At 46.0% G+C, this 16,073-nt stretch overlaps 1 protein-coding gene across 1 annotated transcript; it reads left to right on the forward strand.

The window, feature by feature from the left end:
- Positions 1-19: 19 nt before the first annotated feature.
- On the forward strand, positions 20-16,073 carry Ldlrad2 (low density lipoprotein receptor class A domain containing 2). Its single transcript, XM_038334371.2, has 6 exons — positions 20-184; positions 8,596-8,758; positions 10,776-11,216; positions 13,164-13,295; positions 14,364-14,504; positions 15,859-16,073. Exons 1-6 carry the CDS (start codon positions 20-22, stop codon positions 16,071-16,073), a joined length of 1,257 nt encoding a protein of 418 aa, XP_038190299.2.

Consider the following 16,073-nt stretch of genomic DNA (forward strand, 5'->3'; position numbering starts at 1 on the left):
TCACGGGGCGTTATGTGCTATGCCGGTGCTGGAACGGAACTACATTTCCCAGCTTGCACCGCGGTCTGCCACTCGTGGAGTGCGAGACATGCTGGGATTTGTAGTCTTAGAAGAGGGAAGTTCAGTCTTTGAGTTGCAGAGTGTTGAGGCGCACGCGCAGGTCCCTGGCGGGTATTTCTTTACTGTAAGCTGTCTCCTAACTTAGTCGTCTATACTTTGACCTCTTAATTGTTTATGGAGGCTACACCCTAGCTCCAGGCTGTGAAACAGTGTCCTTTTTGCAACTCCTTCCCTTTGAACCTAAGGGCTAAAACCTTCGCAGTGTTTTGTAATTGAACGGAGAACTTCCTACAAGAGAGGACTTTCTGGAATTTTAAACATGGAAAAGCCCCTGGGGCTAGGGAGGAGGAATCCAAGCACTAAATTTCTCCATAATCAGCTCTGTCCCCACCCTAGTAGCCTTGAACAGAAGTCATTAGCTAATTTAATGAAGGAGGGCAAGATTTGGTCCCTGTGGCTGTGGTTGAGTTTGTGGGTTGAAAACAGAAAACAATGATCTCCTTTTCAAGGTGTGGTGAGTCAGGGCTGTAATTTATACTTGTGGGGCTGAAGCTAGATGGAGCTTCTAGGTAAGCCTATAGCACATAAAATGACTCTGTATACACACACACCACATCCTATCTAGGTGATGACATTTAAAAACTGGAGAAATAACTCAGCAGTTAAGAGCACTGGCTGTTCTTCCAGAGGACTTGGGTTCAATTCTCAGCACCCACATGGCAGCTCACGACTGTCTGTAACTCCAGTTCCAGGGGACCCAAGACCTGACAATCTTTACACAGACACACATGCAAGCCAAACATCAATGCACATAAAATAAAAATAAAGCATTAGGGCTGGAGAGATGGCTCAGTGGTTAAGAGCACTGCCTGCTCTTCCAAAGGTCCTGAGTTCAATTCCCAGCAACCTCATGGTGGTTCACAACCACCTGTAATGAGATCTGATGCCCTCTTCTGGCCTGCAGGCAAGCAGGCAGGCAGACCACTGTATACGTAATAAATAAATAAATCTTTGAAAAAAATCATTAAAAGTAAATAAATAAAAATAGATACACACCCATTGCTTTTTCACCAGTTCGCGCAAAGATGAGAACACCACCAAGTCTAATAAACCAGAAGCAAACTTTATTCCAGAAACCAGATCCTAGGAAAACCAGAACAAACTTAAAAATAAAAAATAAAAATTAAAAAAAACCATCTTGGGGTACAGAAGCTTATCAGCTAGCTGAGACCACAGCCAGAGATGGTGTTTGTTAGGCTGTGGCAAAAGGCCAGTTTCTGAACCCATCTTTTATAGTTAGGGCACCAAGCATTAGGTCTGAACAAAGGAAGCTTTACGATCGTACCCTGACCCATGGGTCAGTCAACGGAGACCCCAAGGAGGGGAGTGAGTTCTAACGTCAATGGGTAACTAGGCAGCTATCATGAAATATGTTTTAGAGTAGATTACAGTGAAGATCACTAATTGCAAGAAAACATGTCTGGCAATTAGTCAGAAATGGGAACTGCTAGTAATACTAGATGGTTAATAAATTAGAATTAATTGGTTCTTAGGTTGAGAACTTAGAAGATAGCAGAAAGTTCTTCACACTATTTCAAGGTAAAACTCAGATACACACTGCCATACTTTACAACCTCCATTATCAGAGCTCATTAGTCAAATCCGTGTTTCTACCCTGTCCACTGTTTCTCCTGGTACCTCCAGGCAGTGTATACCTCCATGCCTCCCCTTTAATGGTGCCAGTTTTCCATAACAGAAACAGTGCCTAACCCAGAGGTCACATATCTCTGTCTCTTAAAGGTTAACTCAGTTCACATCTGTCGTTTATCAAGGATGGCCAAGACATTACTCTCAATTTGCAGAGAGAAGCTCTGGCCTTGTAAATAAAACAGCTAGTTGTAAAAATGAAATGACCTAAGCTGATGGAGGCTTCCTAAGCATTCAAGAAAATAGCTCACTGGATGACTGATCCTTGATCTGCTGAGAAAGCTGCTGATAGTCTGTTCTCATTCTCCTAGACTTATAACTTTATATTTCTTTATTTCTACATTTTTTTTTTTTTTTGGTTTTTCGAGACAGGGTTTCTCTGCAGCTTTTTTAGAGCCTGTCCTGGACCTAGCTCTTGTAGACCAGGCTGTCCTCGAACTCACAGAGATACACCTGCCTCTGCCTCCCGAGTGCTGGGTATTTCTACATTCTTATTTTTGGAATCTACATTTTTATTTTCTTATTCTTGGACTCTTCAGAAATCCCTCACTCCCATCTTTGCTACTATAAAAACCTAACCCCAACTGAGCTGGGGCTCTCCAACCCCTCCAATACGTTGGATACATATAGAGTCTGAGTTTGCAAACGTGTGTAAGAACAAAGGCTCATTCTCTCCCCACTTCTCCCCTTCCCCCTTTCTGTCTCTCCTCTCTCTCTTTCTCTCTCTCTCTCCACCTCTCTACTCTTCTCCCCTTCTCCCTTTCCTATCCATAACGCACTAAATACAACCTCAAAATGAAATAAAGGCTCTTTGATTTTTACATAAAGGACTTGATCTCCTCATTGGTTTTGGTGGAACTCTGCAATCTGGGCAGAACACTACAGCTGCTGGTGGAGCCAGGAAAACAGTGTGCAGCCAACAATGCATTTAACTATGTGGAGACATCAGCTACTTTCTAGGAGTATGTTTGAATGATTACAGGAGGTATTAACTAACCACTTATTCTGTGTCCCAGTGGGGCAGACTAAAACCCAAAATGGAAGGCTTCATTTTAGATTTCATTGACCTTCAGAGCACTGAGTGTTGTGGGAATTTGATCCATTCTGGGCAATGACATTTGATAATTGGGGTTGAAATGGTAAAATTAAAAATGCTGCAGGATCCCCGGCGGCGGCAGGCAACAGAAACGCTGCAGGTTTTATATTAAAATATTTTTTTAAAGATTTATTTATTATGTATACAACATTCTGCCTCGATGTATGCCCGCACGCCAGAGGAGGGTGCCAGATCTCAGTACAGATGGTTGTGAGCCACCATGTGGTGGCTGGGAATTGAACTCAGGACCTCCAGAAGAGCAGCCAGTGCTCTTAAACTCTGAGCCATCTCTCCAGCCCCCTTTATATTAAAATATTAAACAATCTTCAAACAAATGTGCAGCAAATGAGGGCAATGACCTCAAAATGTAAACAATATATATGCATCTTGATCAGAGGTAGAAATGTATAGTACAATATCATAAACATATCCTAAAATTGTATCAATATACAAAATGTCTTAATCAGAAGTAGAAACATGCATGCATACAATTTGACAAAATAAAACTTTGCATAGGTATACAAATATTGTAAACGGAAACAGAAGCCTATTCAATATAACAAATGTAATTTGAATTTGTATCAAGATACAAGAATCTATACCAATGTAAATTGTCTATAAATAATAGCTCACAAATAATCTCACTATTACTATTATTATTAGTATGAGTTACTATTATTAACCCATCCATTTCCCCTTCTTTTTTTCAAGAGAGATTCCTGAACCTACTTCATTTCCACCCCCAACTTTATACCAGTTATAACCAACCCCTAATAATGTCCCTATCCCTGAGGACAAACTTTGTTGGGAGAGAATATGTTGTTTTCTAGAATCACTTCCAGCTGTCATGGGGTGATATGATTTCTATGGGATCCTGTAAAACTAAAAATGATGGTTCAGTTTCAAGATTACTGTCTGGTAAAATTGCAGATAGTCTCTGAGTAGTTGATAGGGTTTTTCTGAAGTTCTTATTTGAATTTCTGACCAGAACATTTTAAGAAGATGCACCATGTCACCTAGCTAAGTTGGAATCATCTTGAGCAGTTTGTAACCCACAACTGATCTTAAAGCGGTGCTATCAGCCGGGCGGTGGTGGCGCACGCCTTTAATCCCAGCACTCGGGAGGCAGAGGCAGGCGGATCTCTGTGAGTTCGAGGCCAGCCTGGTCTACAAGAGCTAGTTCCAGGACAGGCTCTAAAAAAGCTACAAAGAAACACTGTCTCGGAAAAAAAAAAAAAAAAAGAATCTTTGGGCTGGAGAGATGGCTCAGAGGTTAAGAGCATTGCTTGCTCTTCCGAAGGTCCTGAGTTCAATTCCCAGCAACCACATGGTGGCTCACAACCATCTGTAATGGGGTCTGGTGCCCTCTTCTGGCCTGCAGGCATACTCACAGAAAGAATATTGTATACATAATAAATAAATAAATATTTAAAAAAAAAAAGCGGTGCTATCAGCATAATGACATCATATCGACCAACCAGGTGGGATCATTGTTGTGGGGCCCCATCTTCTTCCTGGAACCTTCAAAGATTTACTGCAGGAAAATTTATTGTTCATTGTGGAAAACTTAAACATGATTCATATAGACATATATTCAACAAAAGGTACCATAGAGACAATAATAGGTACGGGGAGAAGTAAAATTTTTTGAAAGCAGAGTTTTGATAATAGTAGTCCTTAAATTTTATCTTCCTTCTGTATCATACCAGGTGGCTTCTGATATGAGACAGAAACTCTGACTTTTTCTTTTAACAACATGGTTGGATTTAGAGAAGGATAGCCACGTCCAACTCCAAAGCCAGCTTTGATTTTTTTTTTTTTTTTGGTTTTTCGAGACAGGGTTTCCCTGTAGTTTCTAGAGCCTGTCCTGGAACTAGCTCTTGTAGACCAGGCTGGCCTCGAACTCAGAGATCCGCCTGCCTCTGCCTCCCAAGTGCTGGGATTAAAGGCGTGCGCCACCACCACCCGGCAGCCAGCTTTGATTTTTAAGTGAGTCACAACTATCATTATACTGAGAAATAGGGAGATATAATATGTTTAGGTAGTGAAATTTTACCCTGAAGAAGATATTAGTACCATAAGTCAGATTTCTCTTTGCTTGGTGATTCTTTTTAAATAGCTACTTTTTCTTCTTTAGGCATCTAGTTGTCCAAGGCCTCGAGACTTTTTGAAGATGGGTATTTTCCTGCAACAACAAGAACAGAACCCTGCCCCAACCGTATGAGGTTTTCTTAACACCTGTAAGATTGTCACCTCCGTGGATGAGCTGTCATTTCTCTTTATCAAGAGGTTTCTCTTTTTCGAATCGAATCTTGATTAATTTTGATGGTATTCATAGCTCTTCTTCCCCAGAATAGTACATCTCCTGGTTTACATTCTGAGGTTAACACATCCTTGAAATAAACTGGCTGATTTAATTCAGAAGTTTTTATTATTATTATTATTATCCAATGTCTCTCTGCAGCCATTTTTCCTTTCTCACTAGCACTAAGAAAATTCAAGGTTAATAAAGCATTATGCAGTCTATTTCTGGGGGTATTTTTCTTTTTCTTTTTTATGTATAATAAAGAGCTATTTATTTAGGGGAGACTCACATATCATTGTCCTAGACCACAGTCCTCTGCACGAACAGGAAACAGGAACTGAATCTAGCAGCTGGAAGTGAGAATCAGAAGCAAGAGAGCGAGTGCACACTTTACAGCTGAATTTATAGTATAAAAGACCACGCCCAAGTGGACTGGTATCTTAAAGGCTATTGGCTGATGGAGCTGAAGGAGCTCCCACAGCACCTCCTCTGGGGGTATTTTTCATTACTTTCTGTTTGTTTAACATATACTTTATAGTTTGATTTGATCTTTCTATAATTGCCCGACCTGTAGGATTATGTGGTATACCTGTAATGTGCTTTATAATAAGCAAAAGACTGCTTCATTTTCTTAGAGACATATACTAAACCATTGTTTATCTTTATTTTGCAGGTATACCTATGATGACCATAAAACTTCTAGTAAATGTGTGAATACTGAATCAGCCTTTTCCAAACTCACAGCAGTTGCCCATTTTAAACCTGAATAGGTATCAATGGTGTGGTGTACATATTTTAATTTTCCAAATTCTACAAAGTGGAACACATCCATCTGCCAGATTTCATTCCTTTGAGTACCCTTTGGGTTACTTCCTGCAGGTAGTGGTGTTTGGTTATATAAAGAAGTAGGACATTTCTTTATACTCTATGTAGTAATAGAAAAGTCCTTTTTAAAATCTTTGCTATTAACATGATTTTTTAATAAAATTCTGAGGCCTTCAGCATATTTCTAGTCAATAATCAATCAATCTCTGCATTATCTTGTGCTAGAGGACCTGGCAGACGCACAAGGAATCAGATGTGTGTTATATATATTGGACAAAGCCTATTCCTGAGTATATCTTTTTTAAAAAACATTTCCTCTTTCTTTTTTTTTTTTTTTTTTTTTTTTTTTTTGGTTTTTCGAGACAGGGTTTCTCTGCAGCTTTTTTAGAGCCTGTCCTGGAACTAGCTCTTGTAGACCAGGCTGGCCTCGAACTCACAGAGATCCGCCTGCCTCTGCCTCCTGAGTGCTGGGATTAAAGGCGTGCGCCACCACCGCCCGGCCATTTCCTCTTTCTTTAACATTTATTTATTTACTTAGTAATGTATACAACATTCTGCCTGCATATATGCTTGCACGCCAGATCTCATTACAGATGGTTGTGAGCCACCATATGGTTGCTGGAAATTGAACTCAGACCTCTGGAAGAGCAGCCAGTGCTCTTAACCACTGAGCCATCTCTCTAGCCCTCCTGAGTATATCTTGAACATGAATGAATAATGAAGTCAATTCTATATCATCTGGTATAAATTAAGTAGTTTCAATATGCAAAACAACTCTTTCTGCATATTGTAAATTAGGAATCGTATTAAGATGTTCTTTAAAATCCCTTAGTACTATGAGAATAGCATATAATTCTGACTTTTGGACAGAATCATAAGGGCTTTATTCCACTTTACTTAAATCTTCTAATATGTAACCTGCCTTTCCTGATTTATTTACATCCGTATAGAATGTACAGGCTCCAGTTACTGGCATGTCATGTACAATGCAGAGAAGGATCAAGTTATCTCTCTTTATAAGGTGGGGTTTCAATCCCTAGGAATTGAACGTCTGCCTCCTGTAGAGGTCAATTTGAATGCCAAGATTCTGGAGTAATAATAGTCACGTCCACCCTTGTGTCCAGTAATCTTTCAATTACAGTCTTATTTATTTGCACTCTCAGCTTTGGTCTTGGATCATTTATAGAAGTCTGCCAAAATATATGTTTCCTATTTTCTATTGGAATTTTTGTTTGATCTTCCATGTTTATTCTATCATCTAGAGCAATATGGCTTTTACAATAGGCACTGGTCTAGGCATTGTAGAAATAAAAAGCTTGTTAAATTTCTGGATAGTGATATTGTCTGCCCTTATCTTGGGGTTGGTTTACAATTTTCAAATTTATTTATTTACTTATTTATTAATCAAATTAATTTCCCTGTTATAATTTTCAGATTTTTTAGGTGTAATGATCTTCATTGGCCAGCAGGTGTCGCAGTTGCAGTTGTAAGGCAGGTCCTAGATCAGTACCTGAAATACCTGAGACTTAGAATTACCAACAAATTTAGTTAATTACTTAAAAGCAGCACATCCGCATATGGAGTTGGTCAGAATATCAAGAAACCCAGAGCTTGCAGGCAGTTGTGAGCTCTGAGGTTACTGGCCTAAGCTCAGGCCAGGAATTCATGGATCTGAACTTAGAATGCAAGCCTGTGTGCCAGGTGCAGGGTGAGGGCCCCTGCTTCCGGAGTCAGGCTCGGCCTGATCAGAGCAGGTCTGGTAGAAGCCAGAGAAGCTGCGGAGGAGTTGCAGCTGAAAGCAGTGGGCGGCTGTAGCTGACTGAACCAAGCCAAGTGGGCACAGGCCGACGGGACCGGGTTGGGCCAGCCAAGCCCACCCAGAGGGACAGTTCAGCTGTAGAGGTGGGAGAAGACTGTGGGGGCCTGGGCAGGGCCCGGCAGTCGTGTGGATTCAGACCACGTTGGCGCCAATTTGTTGGCGTATAAAAGAGTTCCACGATAGCCCAGAATGAAGTATAACAAAAGTTTATTATTTGGGAATAAACTCACAGAAAGGGTAGCCATCTGCAGCCCTCTGCATGCGCTGGGAACTGGACAGGAATCCAGCAGCCAAGAGGGGTGGCATGCTTTTCGTCTGTATTTATAATACATGAGACCATGCCCAAAGTGGGCCCATATCTTAAAAGCTATTGGTTGAAAGAGTTCCCACAGCACGGTTTAGAATGGATAGGAGTATAAAGACCCTGGGGCAGGAATCCTTGGTTAGAAACTGAAGCAACACCCGGTCCCATGTGCCATCCCTTACAGCTTCTCCGGTCCTGAGATTTTCTCAAGCTCAGTCTCCCACCTATCCAGGAAGGCAGCGGAGCCCCGCTCCCCGCTCCCCGCCCCCCCTTTTAGAAGCCCAGCAGTTAAGCCGGATCTATGGCTCCTGGTTCCTGTCTGCCTTGTCTTCTCTCCAGCTTGGGGCCCCAAATCTCCACAGCAACCCTTAGATGCAATTCTGATCAAAAGAAAGAAGACTTAGAAGGGGGAGCCCAAAACTCAGTGAGGAGACCTGAGGAGCTGGCCTCACTGCTCATTGTGCCCTGTGCACTTCCAGGAGCAGCCAGGCCCTACACCCCAGTCTCCTCAAAGACCCCCAAGGGGATTCCAAAGTCTGCCCCCAGCTGGGTACAGACCAAGGATGACTTTTCTTTGGCAGCTTCCCCAAAGGCTGTTCCTTCTGGGGACAACTGCTCTGACTGTGTCTGCCCTGGGGACAGGTGAGTGGAAGGGCCTGGAAGAGGCACACCTGAAACTCTTATTCCCAGGTTTTCCTCAGCCAGTACTCACTCTGGTAGGCAGTCTCTTGATAAGGGAAGCTGGGTCTTGCTTTGTATCCTCAAGCCTATTCCAATCCCTCTGCAGCTTCTAGAAGGATCCAGAGGCAGGGGTCTGTGGGTGGGCGGGTAGCCCTTGGGTCTGGGGCTGTGGATGAGACAGTTTGCTTTGGGCGTTCCTGCATCCTAGCCCTGACGTCTCTGCTGTGTCTCCTGCAGTCAAGGGGCCAGGGTGCAGCTCAGTGATAGAGTATACGGACATCCTGGTCTGCAGGGTGAGTTCCATGACAGCCAGGACTGTTACACAGAGAAACCCTGTCTCGGAAAACAAACAAACAAAAAGACGTATAAGGCCCGGGGTTCTGTTCCCATACCACATAAAAAGTTTAGAGCTGGGCAGGGGTGGTGCACACCTTTAATTCCAACACTCTGGAGCCAGGCACATCTCTGTGAGTTCAAGGTCAGCCTGGTCTGCAAAGCTAGTTGCAGGACAGCCAAAGCTATACAGAGAAATTCTGTCTCAAAAAACCATGGGGTGCAGGGGAGATAGAGAAAGAATAGCCACGGATGATTCCAGAGACCAGTACTTCAGCAGCTAAAGCATGTCATCCTTGCAAGAAGGTTGCTCTGAATAACTTTCTCAATCAACTTTTAGAAGCTGGAAGGAAAAAGAGCTTCCCAGCTCTTTTCAGGCTGTCATTTATTTATTTATTTATTTATTTATTATTTATTTATTATTTATATAATACTAGATGTTGAACCTAGGGCCTCCCAGTGATTAGGCTCAAGCTCTACCTCTGAGCTACATCCCCAGCCCGCTGCTTTCAGTCTTTAGGGCAGAGATTCAAGCTCATCCTCCTAGCTGGTGTTACAGAAACTGCAGCACAGCACCGGGCTACTCCTGTCTGGCTAAGGTCACAACCCTGCACAAATGGCTGAGGTGCCTATTTAACATATCAAAGTGGACCTGGACGTCAGGTTCTCCCAGCATCCCTCAGTCCCTACCAGTTACAGGGCCTTCTGGCTGACACACCCTACCCACTACCCTGAACTCTCCAACCCAGGAGGCTGGACTTCTCTTCCCTATGTAATCGAGTCATTTTGGTTACCTATTCTCTTCGTATTTTGGGCCTCCTGGCTGCTTTGCCTGGCTCCCCCCTCTACCCTCTCACTTCCCTTTCTCTCTCTCCTCACATGGCCCGGCTCAGTCTGGACTTGTCCACTCTGGGATTCTCCCAGAGGTCCCTGCCTCTGGTTATGCCCTCCCATATAGTTACAACAATATCTCTTCCACCATCCCTAGGAGCAGTCATGTCCTTTCCTGTCTTTTTTTTTTTTTTTTTTTTTTTGGTTTTTCGAGACAGGGTCTCTCTGCAGCTTTTTTAGAGCCTGTCCTGGAACTAGCTCTTGTAGACCAGGCTGGCCTCGAACTCACAGAGATCCGCCTGCCTCTGCCTCCCGAGTGCTTTTTTTTTTTTTTGAGACAGGGTCTGAATTTGTAACCCATGCTAGCCCACCGCCGTTACGAAGAATCCTGTACTCCAGAATACTGGTTTACAGGCAGATGCCACTACCCTAGGGGCTGAAGTCCAAAGCTTTTGTTTTTTTTTTTTTTTTTTTTTTTTTTTTTGGTTTTTCGAGACAGGGTTTCTCTGCGGCTTTGGAGCCTGTCCTGGAACTAGCTCTTGTAGACCAGGCTGGTCTCGAACTCACAGAGATCCGCCTGCCTCTGCCTCCCGAGTGCTGGGATTAAAGGCGTGCGCCACCACCGCCCGGCTAGTCCAAAGCTTTTGAATTAAGGAGCTGTGTGGCTTAGAATTGTCATAAAGTGCTCACCAAAATTCATCCTTGTTTTGCCAACGAGGTTCATAGAGAATGTGTGAGATGCTGGGATCAAGCATCGAGGGCAGGTCGGGGGCGGCCTGATTATACCACAAGATCCCTGCGCTCTCCCCCTCAGCGGACCTGACAGACCTGTGCGGACAGACATGGCAAGGGGATGCGCTGCAGCTGCGCTCGCACTCGGCTTCTCGCAAGTTCTACTTTGTGACTCCGAACACCGACTGCGTGCTGTGGCTGCATGCGGCGACCCCTGAAGACAGGATGCGCTTCCAGTTCCGCTTCTTCCTGGTCTACAGCCTGTCCTCTGCCACCCGGATCACCGCAGCTACCGTGACCACCACGGCCACCCGGGCTCCCAATGACCCGTGCGCACCAGGCTCCTACCTGCAGTTCTATGATGGCCCGCAGGGGGCGCCCCGGGCCCTCGGACCCCCAACCTGCGGCCTGACCATCCCCGCCCCTCTCACGTCCTCGGGACCCTGGCTTGGCCTGCGCTTGGTCACCAGGGGCCGCCAGCCCCGTGTGGATTTCTTGGGCGAGGTGACCTCTTTCCGCCTGGGTGGGTTGTGGTTGATGGCCAGGGTGAGGTGAGGAGAGACAGAGTAGAAGATGAGATGCTCAGACGACGGGAAGGGAGGAATGGGGTCCCAGCCGGGAAAGAGTGGGTGACATGGATAGGGTTGGGGAACCAGTGAGGGATGAACCAATGAGAGAGATCTACACGTCCTGCCTCCTTCTAGTCCTGACACACACTTCTGGACACACTTGGAAGCACACTCACACAGGATACCAGTTACACTCAAACCATACCCACATTGCACTCACAATTAAATCCACACACGCACACACACACACACACACACACACACACACACACCTCGCACACTCATCTTTTTACTTATTTTGGTTCTTCAAGACAGGGTTTCTCTGTGTAGCTTTGGCTGTTCTGGTTCTTGCTCTGCAGACCAGGCTGGCCTTGAACTCACAGAGATCTGCTTGACTCTTGGGGCTGGGATTAAGGGAGCCCAATTTGGCTTTGACCTAGAGATCTTTCTGTCTGTGCTCCTGAGGTCTGGGTTCACAGGCCTTCTTCAACATTATGACATTATTCCTGGCCCAAACCTAGGTGTTTTTTGTTTGTTTGTTTGTTTGTTTTGTTTTGTTTGAGACAGGGTTTCTCTGTGTAGCTTTGAAACTTGCCCTTTATCTGGCTCTGTAAACCAGGCTGGATCTGCCAGCCCCTGCCTCCCAAGTGCTGGGATTAAAGGCACGTGCCCCCACCACCTGGCTGAGGTCTTTAATGCTGCACTCTGTCCTGCAGTTCAGACCACGCCCAAGGCTGTAGCCCTGCAGGTCTAGAGCCACCTGCTGATTTTAATAGAGAGCAGGCTAGTTCCCAAAGCCCAGAAGAACTGACTCACTTGGAACTTTCCAGCCATTTCTGGCTAAGTCTCCAGACTAGAATGTTAAGCATGGGACAAGTGAGGATGCCAAACCCAGGACATGGGGACCTTCGGCACAGCCATAAGTCCTGGAGGATAAGATGTTGGGACTACTCTTGGTTATGAGCTACTTGGCCCCGCCCTCAGGTAGGCTCATGTGCCTGCTCAGCTACCACTCACCTTTTCTCTGCCCTGGAATTGTGTGGGGGGGGGAAGGATGGGAGGTGGTGTCCCATCCCTTTTGCATCTCTGGCACTATATGAAATGTATGCCCCTGCTGGGCAGTGGTGGTGCACACCTTCAATCCCAGGACTTGAGAGGCACAAGCAGGCGAATCTCTGTGAGTTTGAGGGCAGCATGGTCTACAGAGCAAGTTCCGGGACAGGCTCCAAAGCTACACAGAGAAACCCTGTCTCATAAAACAACAACAACAAAATTATGGTGCTGGAGAGACAGCTCAGCAGTTAAGAGCACTAGCTGCTCTTCCAGAGGTCCTGAGTTCAGTTTCCAGCAACCATAAGGTGGCTCACAACCATCAACAGCGGGATCTGATGCCCTCTTCTGGCATAAAGTTGATAGAGCACTCATTTACATAAAAATAAAGAAATCTTTAAGAAATATTAAATTAAAGGGTCTGGGATGTGGTTTGCCCAGCTCAAAGAAGGCCCTGTGTTTGATCCCCAGCATTACATAAATCAGGTATGGTGGCGGCGTACGCCTGTAAGCCCAGCAGTTGGAAGGTAGAGGCAATAGGACCAGAAGCCAAAGCTCATCTCCAGTTGTATAGCAAGTTCAAGAACAGCTTAGGCTATTTCATAAATTCAGTAGGTGTTAGCCATCACACCACCACCACCACCACCACCACCACCACCACCACCACCACCACCACCACTGTGTTCATTGCCATCAGGATTGCACTGCTGTCTCCCCAGGAAACACCTTTCTCGTATGTACTGACAGCAGCCTTGTCCTGCCCCCACCCCAAGCAGTTCTGTCACTGTGGGCCACACTGTTATAGGAGCTGGTTTAGGATCCTTACTCCCAGCTTCCCTTTCCTACCCCAGGGTTTTGCGGCACCTACTTCCGCTGTCGGAATAGCAGGTGTGTGCCCCGGAGCCTGCTGTGTGATGACAGGGACATGGACAACTGTGGTGACGGCAGTGACCAGGACACCCGACCCCCAGCCAGCTGCAGAGGTCAGTGAGGAGGGTTGCTTGGACCCCACTGCATAGCAAAGTGGAGAGGCTTGTTGGCCCTGGTACCCTTCTTCTGGATGGCAGGGCCCGAGTGGGGAGGTGGCATGGAGCAGGGAGGAGTGTGGCCACAGTGGCAGTCAGGTTAGAGATCAAGGGGGTGAGGGCCAATGCAACAGGGAAGGATCTAGTCCAGTTTATGACCTGAGACCTCGGGAGCGAGGCTGTTCTTCACAGGACCCGAGGGAGGACCTGTCTCAGTTATTTATTTCAGTTAATTATTGCCAGCCATTCCAATGACATCTGGGGTATGGCAGATGCTTGAGTAACAATAGCTAACTGATTAGAATAGCAAAATTTCGTGACACCTTGGTTTCCTCATCAGAAGGGGATGGGGTCGTGACACCTAACCTTGCAGGCACCTCAACTGTGAGTACTGTCAGTTGAGTGTGCCACACAGAGCCTGACTCTTGCTGCACAGAAGCTGCTCGCCCAGGCTGGTCTGTCCCGTGTCCTGAGAAGCAGCTCCATTTATAAGCCTGCTGAGTAGGAGACCAGACCTCACCTCCAGCTGTGTGACCTTGGCCAGATGTTTTATCCCCTCTTTGTCCCTCATTTCCTTTATTCTAGCTGTGCGTTGTAGGCAGAGTTTCTCTGCGTCTCAGCAGATGCTCCCAAATAGCCATTCAGAAGCTTATTAATTATAAATGCTCAGCTGATAGCTTAGGCTTGTCTCCAGCCAGCTCTGACAACTTAAAATAACCCATTTCTAGTCATCTCTGTGCTGCCCCAAGGCTTGTTTACCTCATCTCTGAACTTCCCATGTGGCTTCTTCTGCATCTGGCTCATGACTCCCTGACCGAGCCCTTTCTTCTTCCCAGCATTCTCTCTGCCCCCCAAATCCTGCCTAGCTATTGGCCCATCAATTTTTTATTGACAGCGAGAGCGACGCATCTTCACAGTGTATCGAAGGATTATTCCACGGCAGTGGGGACTGCAGAGGAGTCTCATGAGGCGCGACACCGCTGTGTCCTGTGAAGGGGAGCTCTCAGAGTGCTGTTACTCTCACAGGTCCCTCTCTGGTACCCACGCAGACCCTGAGAATGGAAGATGACAGTTCCAGTCCTCTGACTCTCCTCATGGCTCTTGGCTCTGCAGTGGAGAGGACCTCTCCAGCAAGCCTGGCACCCATCACACAAGAAGTGTTGGAAGGTAGCTGGCGTCTAGTGACGAACCTCTTACGTTCTTCTACCAAAATCCCCACTTGGCTCAGTCAGGAAAAAAACGCTTGCTGCATGGCGTGAGAGCTTGATTTTAGATCCCACCACCCAAGTATAAAACCAGGCTCAGCAGGGTGGATCTGTAACCCCAGCACTGGGAAAGCCAGTCTAGCCCAAAGGGCAAGCCTTGGGTTTAGTGGGAGAGACCTTGTCTCAGATAATTAGGTGGCGAAGAAGAGAGTGAGACAAGGAAGCCTTCTGGGTTGGAGAAATGGCTCGGAGGCTAAGAGCGCATGCTACTTTTGCAGAGAACCTGAGTTTGGTTGCCAGCACACAGCTGGGCAGCTCACAACTGCCTGTAACTCCAGCTCCAGGGGAAAAGATGCCTCCGGCTTCCAAGGACACCTGCATGCACATGCAAATGCCCCCCCCAACTAAAAATAAACCTTAAAAAAAGGCTTGTTGGGCATGGAGGCCTACGCCTTTAATCTCAGCATTTAGGAGGCAGAGGCAGGCAGATCTCTGTGAGTTCGAGGCCAGCCTGGTCTATAGCATGAGTTCCAGGACAGCCAGAGCTACATAGTGAGACCCTGTCTCAAAAAAAAAAAAAACAAACCAAACCACAAACCAAAACCAAAAAAACAAACAAGAGTCTTCCGAATGTCAGCTTGGAGCCTTCAAAGGATAAGATGGAGGGGTGGCTCAGCAATTAAGAGTACTGGCTGCTCTTCCAGAGGTCCTGAGTTCAATTCCCAGCACCCACATGGTAGCTCACAGCCATCTATTAATGAGTCTGATGCCATCTTCTGGAATGCAGGTGTACATGTAGATAGAGTACCATATACACGAAATAAATACATCTCTTTTTTCCTGGCTTTTCAAGACAGGGTTTCTCAGTAGCTACGGAGCCAGTTCTGGAACTCACTCTGTAGACCAGGCTTGGCCTCAAACTTACAGAGATCTGCCTGTGTCTGCCTCCCAAGTGCTGGGATTAAAGGCTTGCGCTGCCACCATCCAACAAAATAAATAAATCTTATAAAATTTTTAAAAAAGATAAAAAAAATGGAGGGCTGGCAAGAAGAAGTAAGCCTGGCAGGCTGACTTCAATCTACAGACTCCATACGGTTGTCCCTGGACCTTCAAACCCTTACCCCACCATAATATTACTTGGGATATATACACAATCACACATACACAACACACACACACACAATACAGGATCCACCTAGGTGATGACAGAACATCCGGTAGTAACACACACACACACACACACAGGTCCCGTCTATGTGATGTCAGGACATTAGGTCCCCGGGTAGAAGCTCACTGGATTCTCATTCCTCCCACAGGTGCCTGGATCCGGTGGGTGGCTCTGGCCTCCTCAATACTGTTGACCTCCACTGGCCTCCTCTGGTGGTGCTGCTGCTGCCCAGGTTGGCTGGGTTGGCACCCAGGGGCTCACAGGCTCTGTCTCAGATGCTGCACATCCTACAATGATTGCCACCTGTGTCCTGGTCGGGTGGCTCCTGGGGATCTGTGGCTGAACCAGGGAGGCCGTCCTTAG

This window comes from Arvicola amphibius, chromosome 6, assembly GCF_903992535.2.
Source record: "Arvicola amphibius chromosome 6, mArvAmp1.2, whole genome shotgun sequence".
In the NCBI taxonomy this organism is placed as follows: Eukaryota; Metazoa; Chordata; class Mammalia; order Rodentia; family Cricetidae; genus Arvicola; species Arvicola amphibius.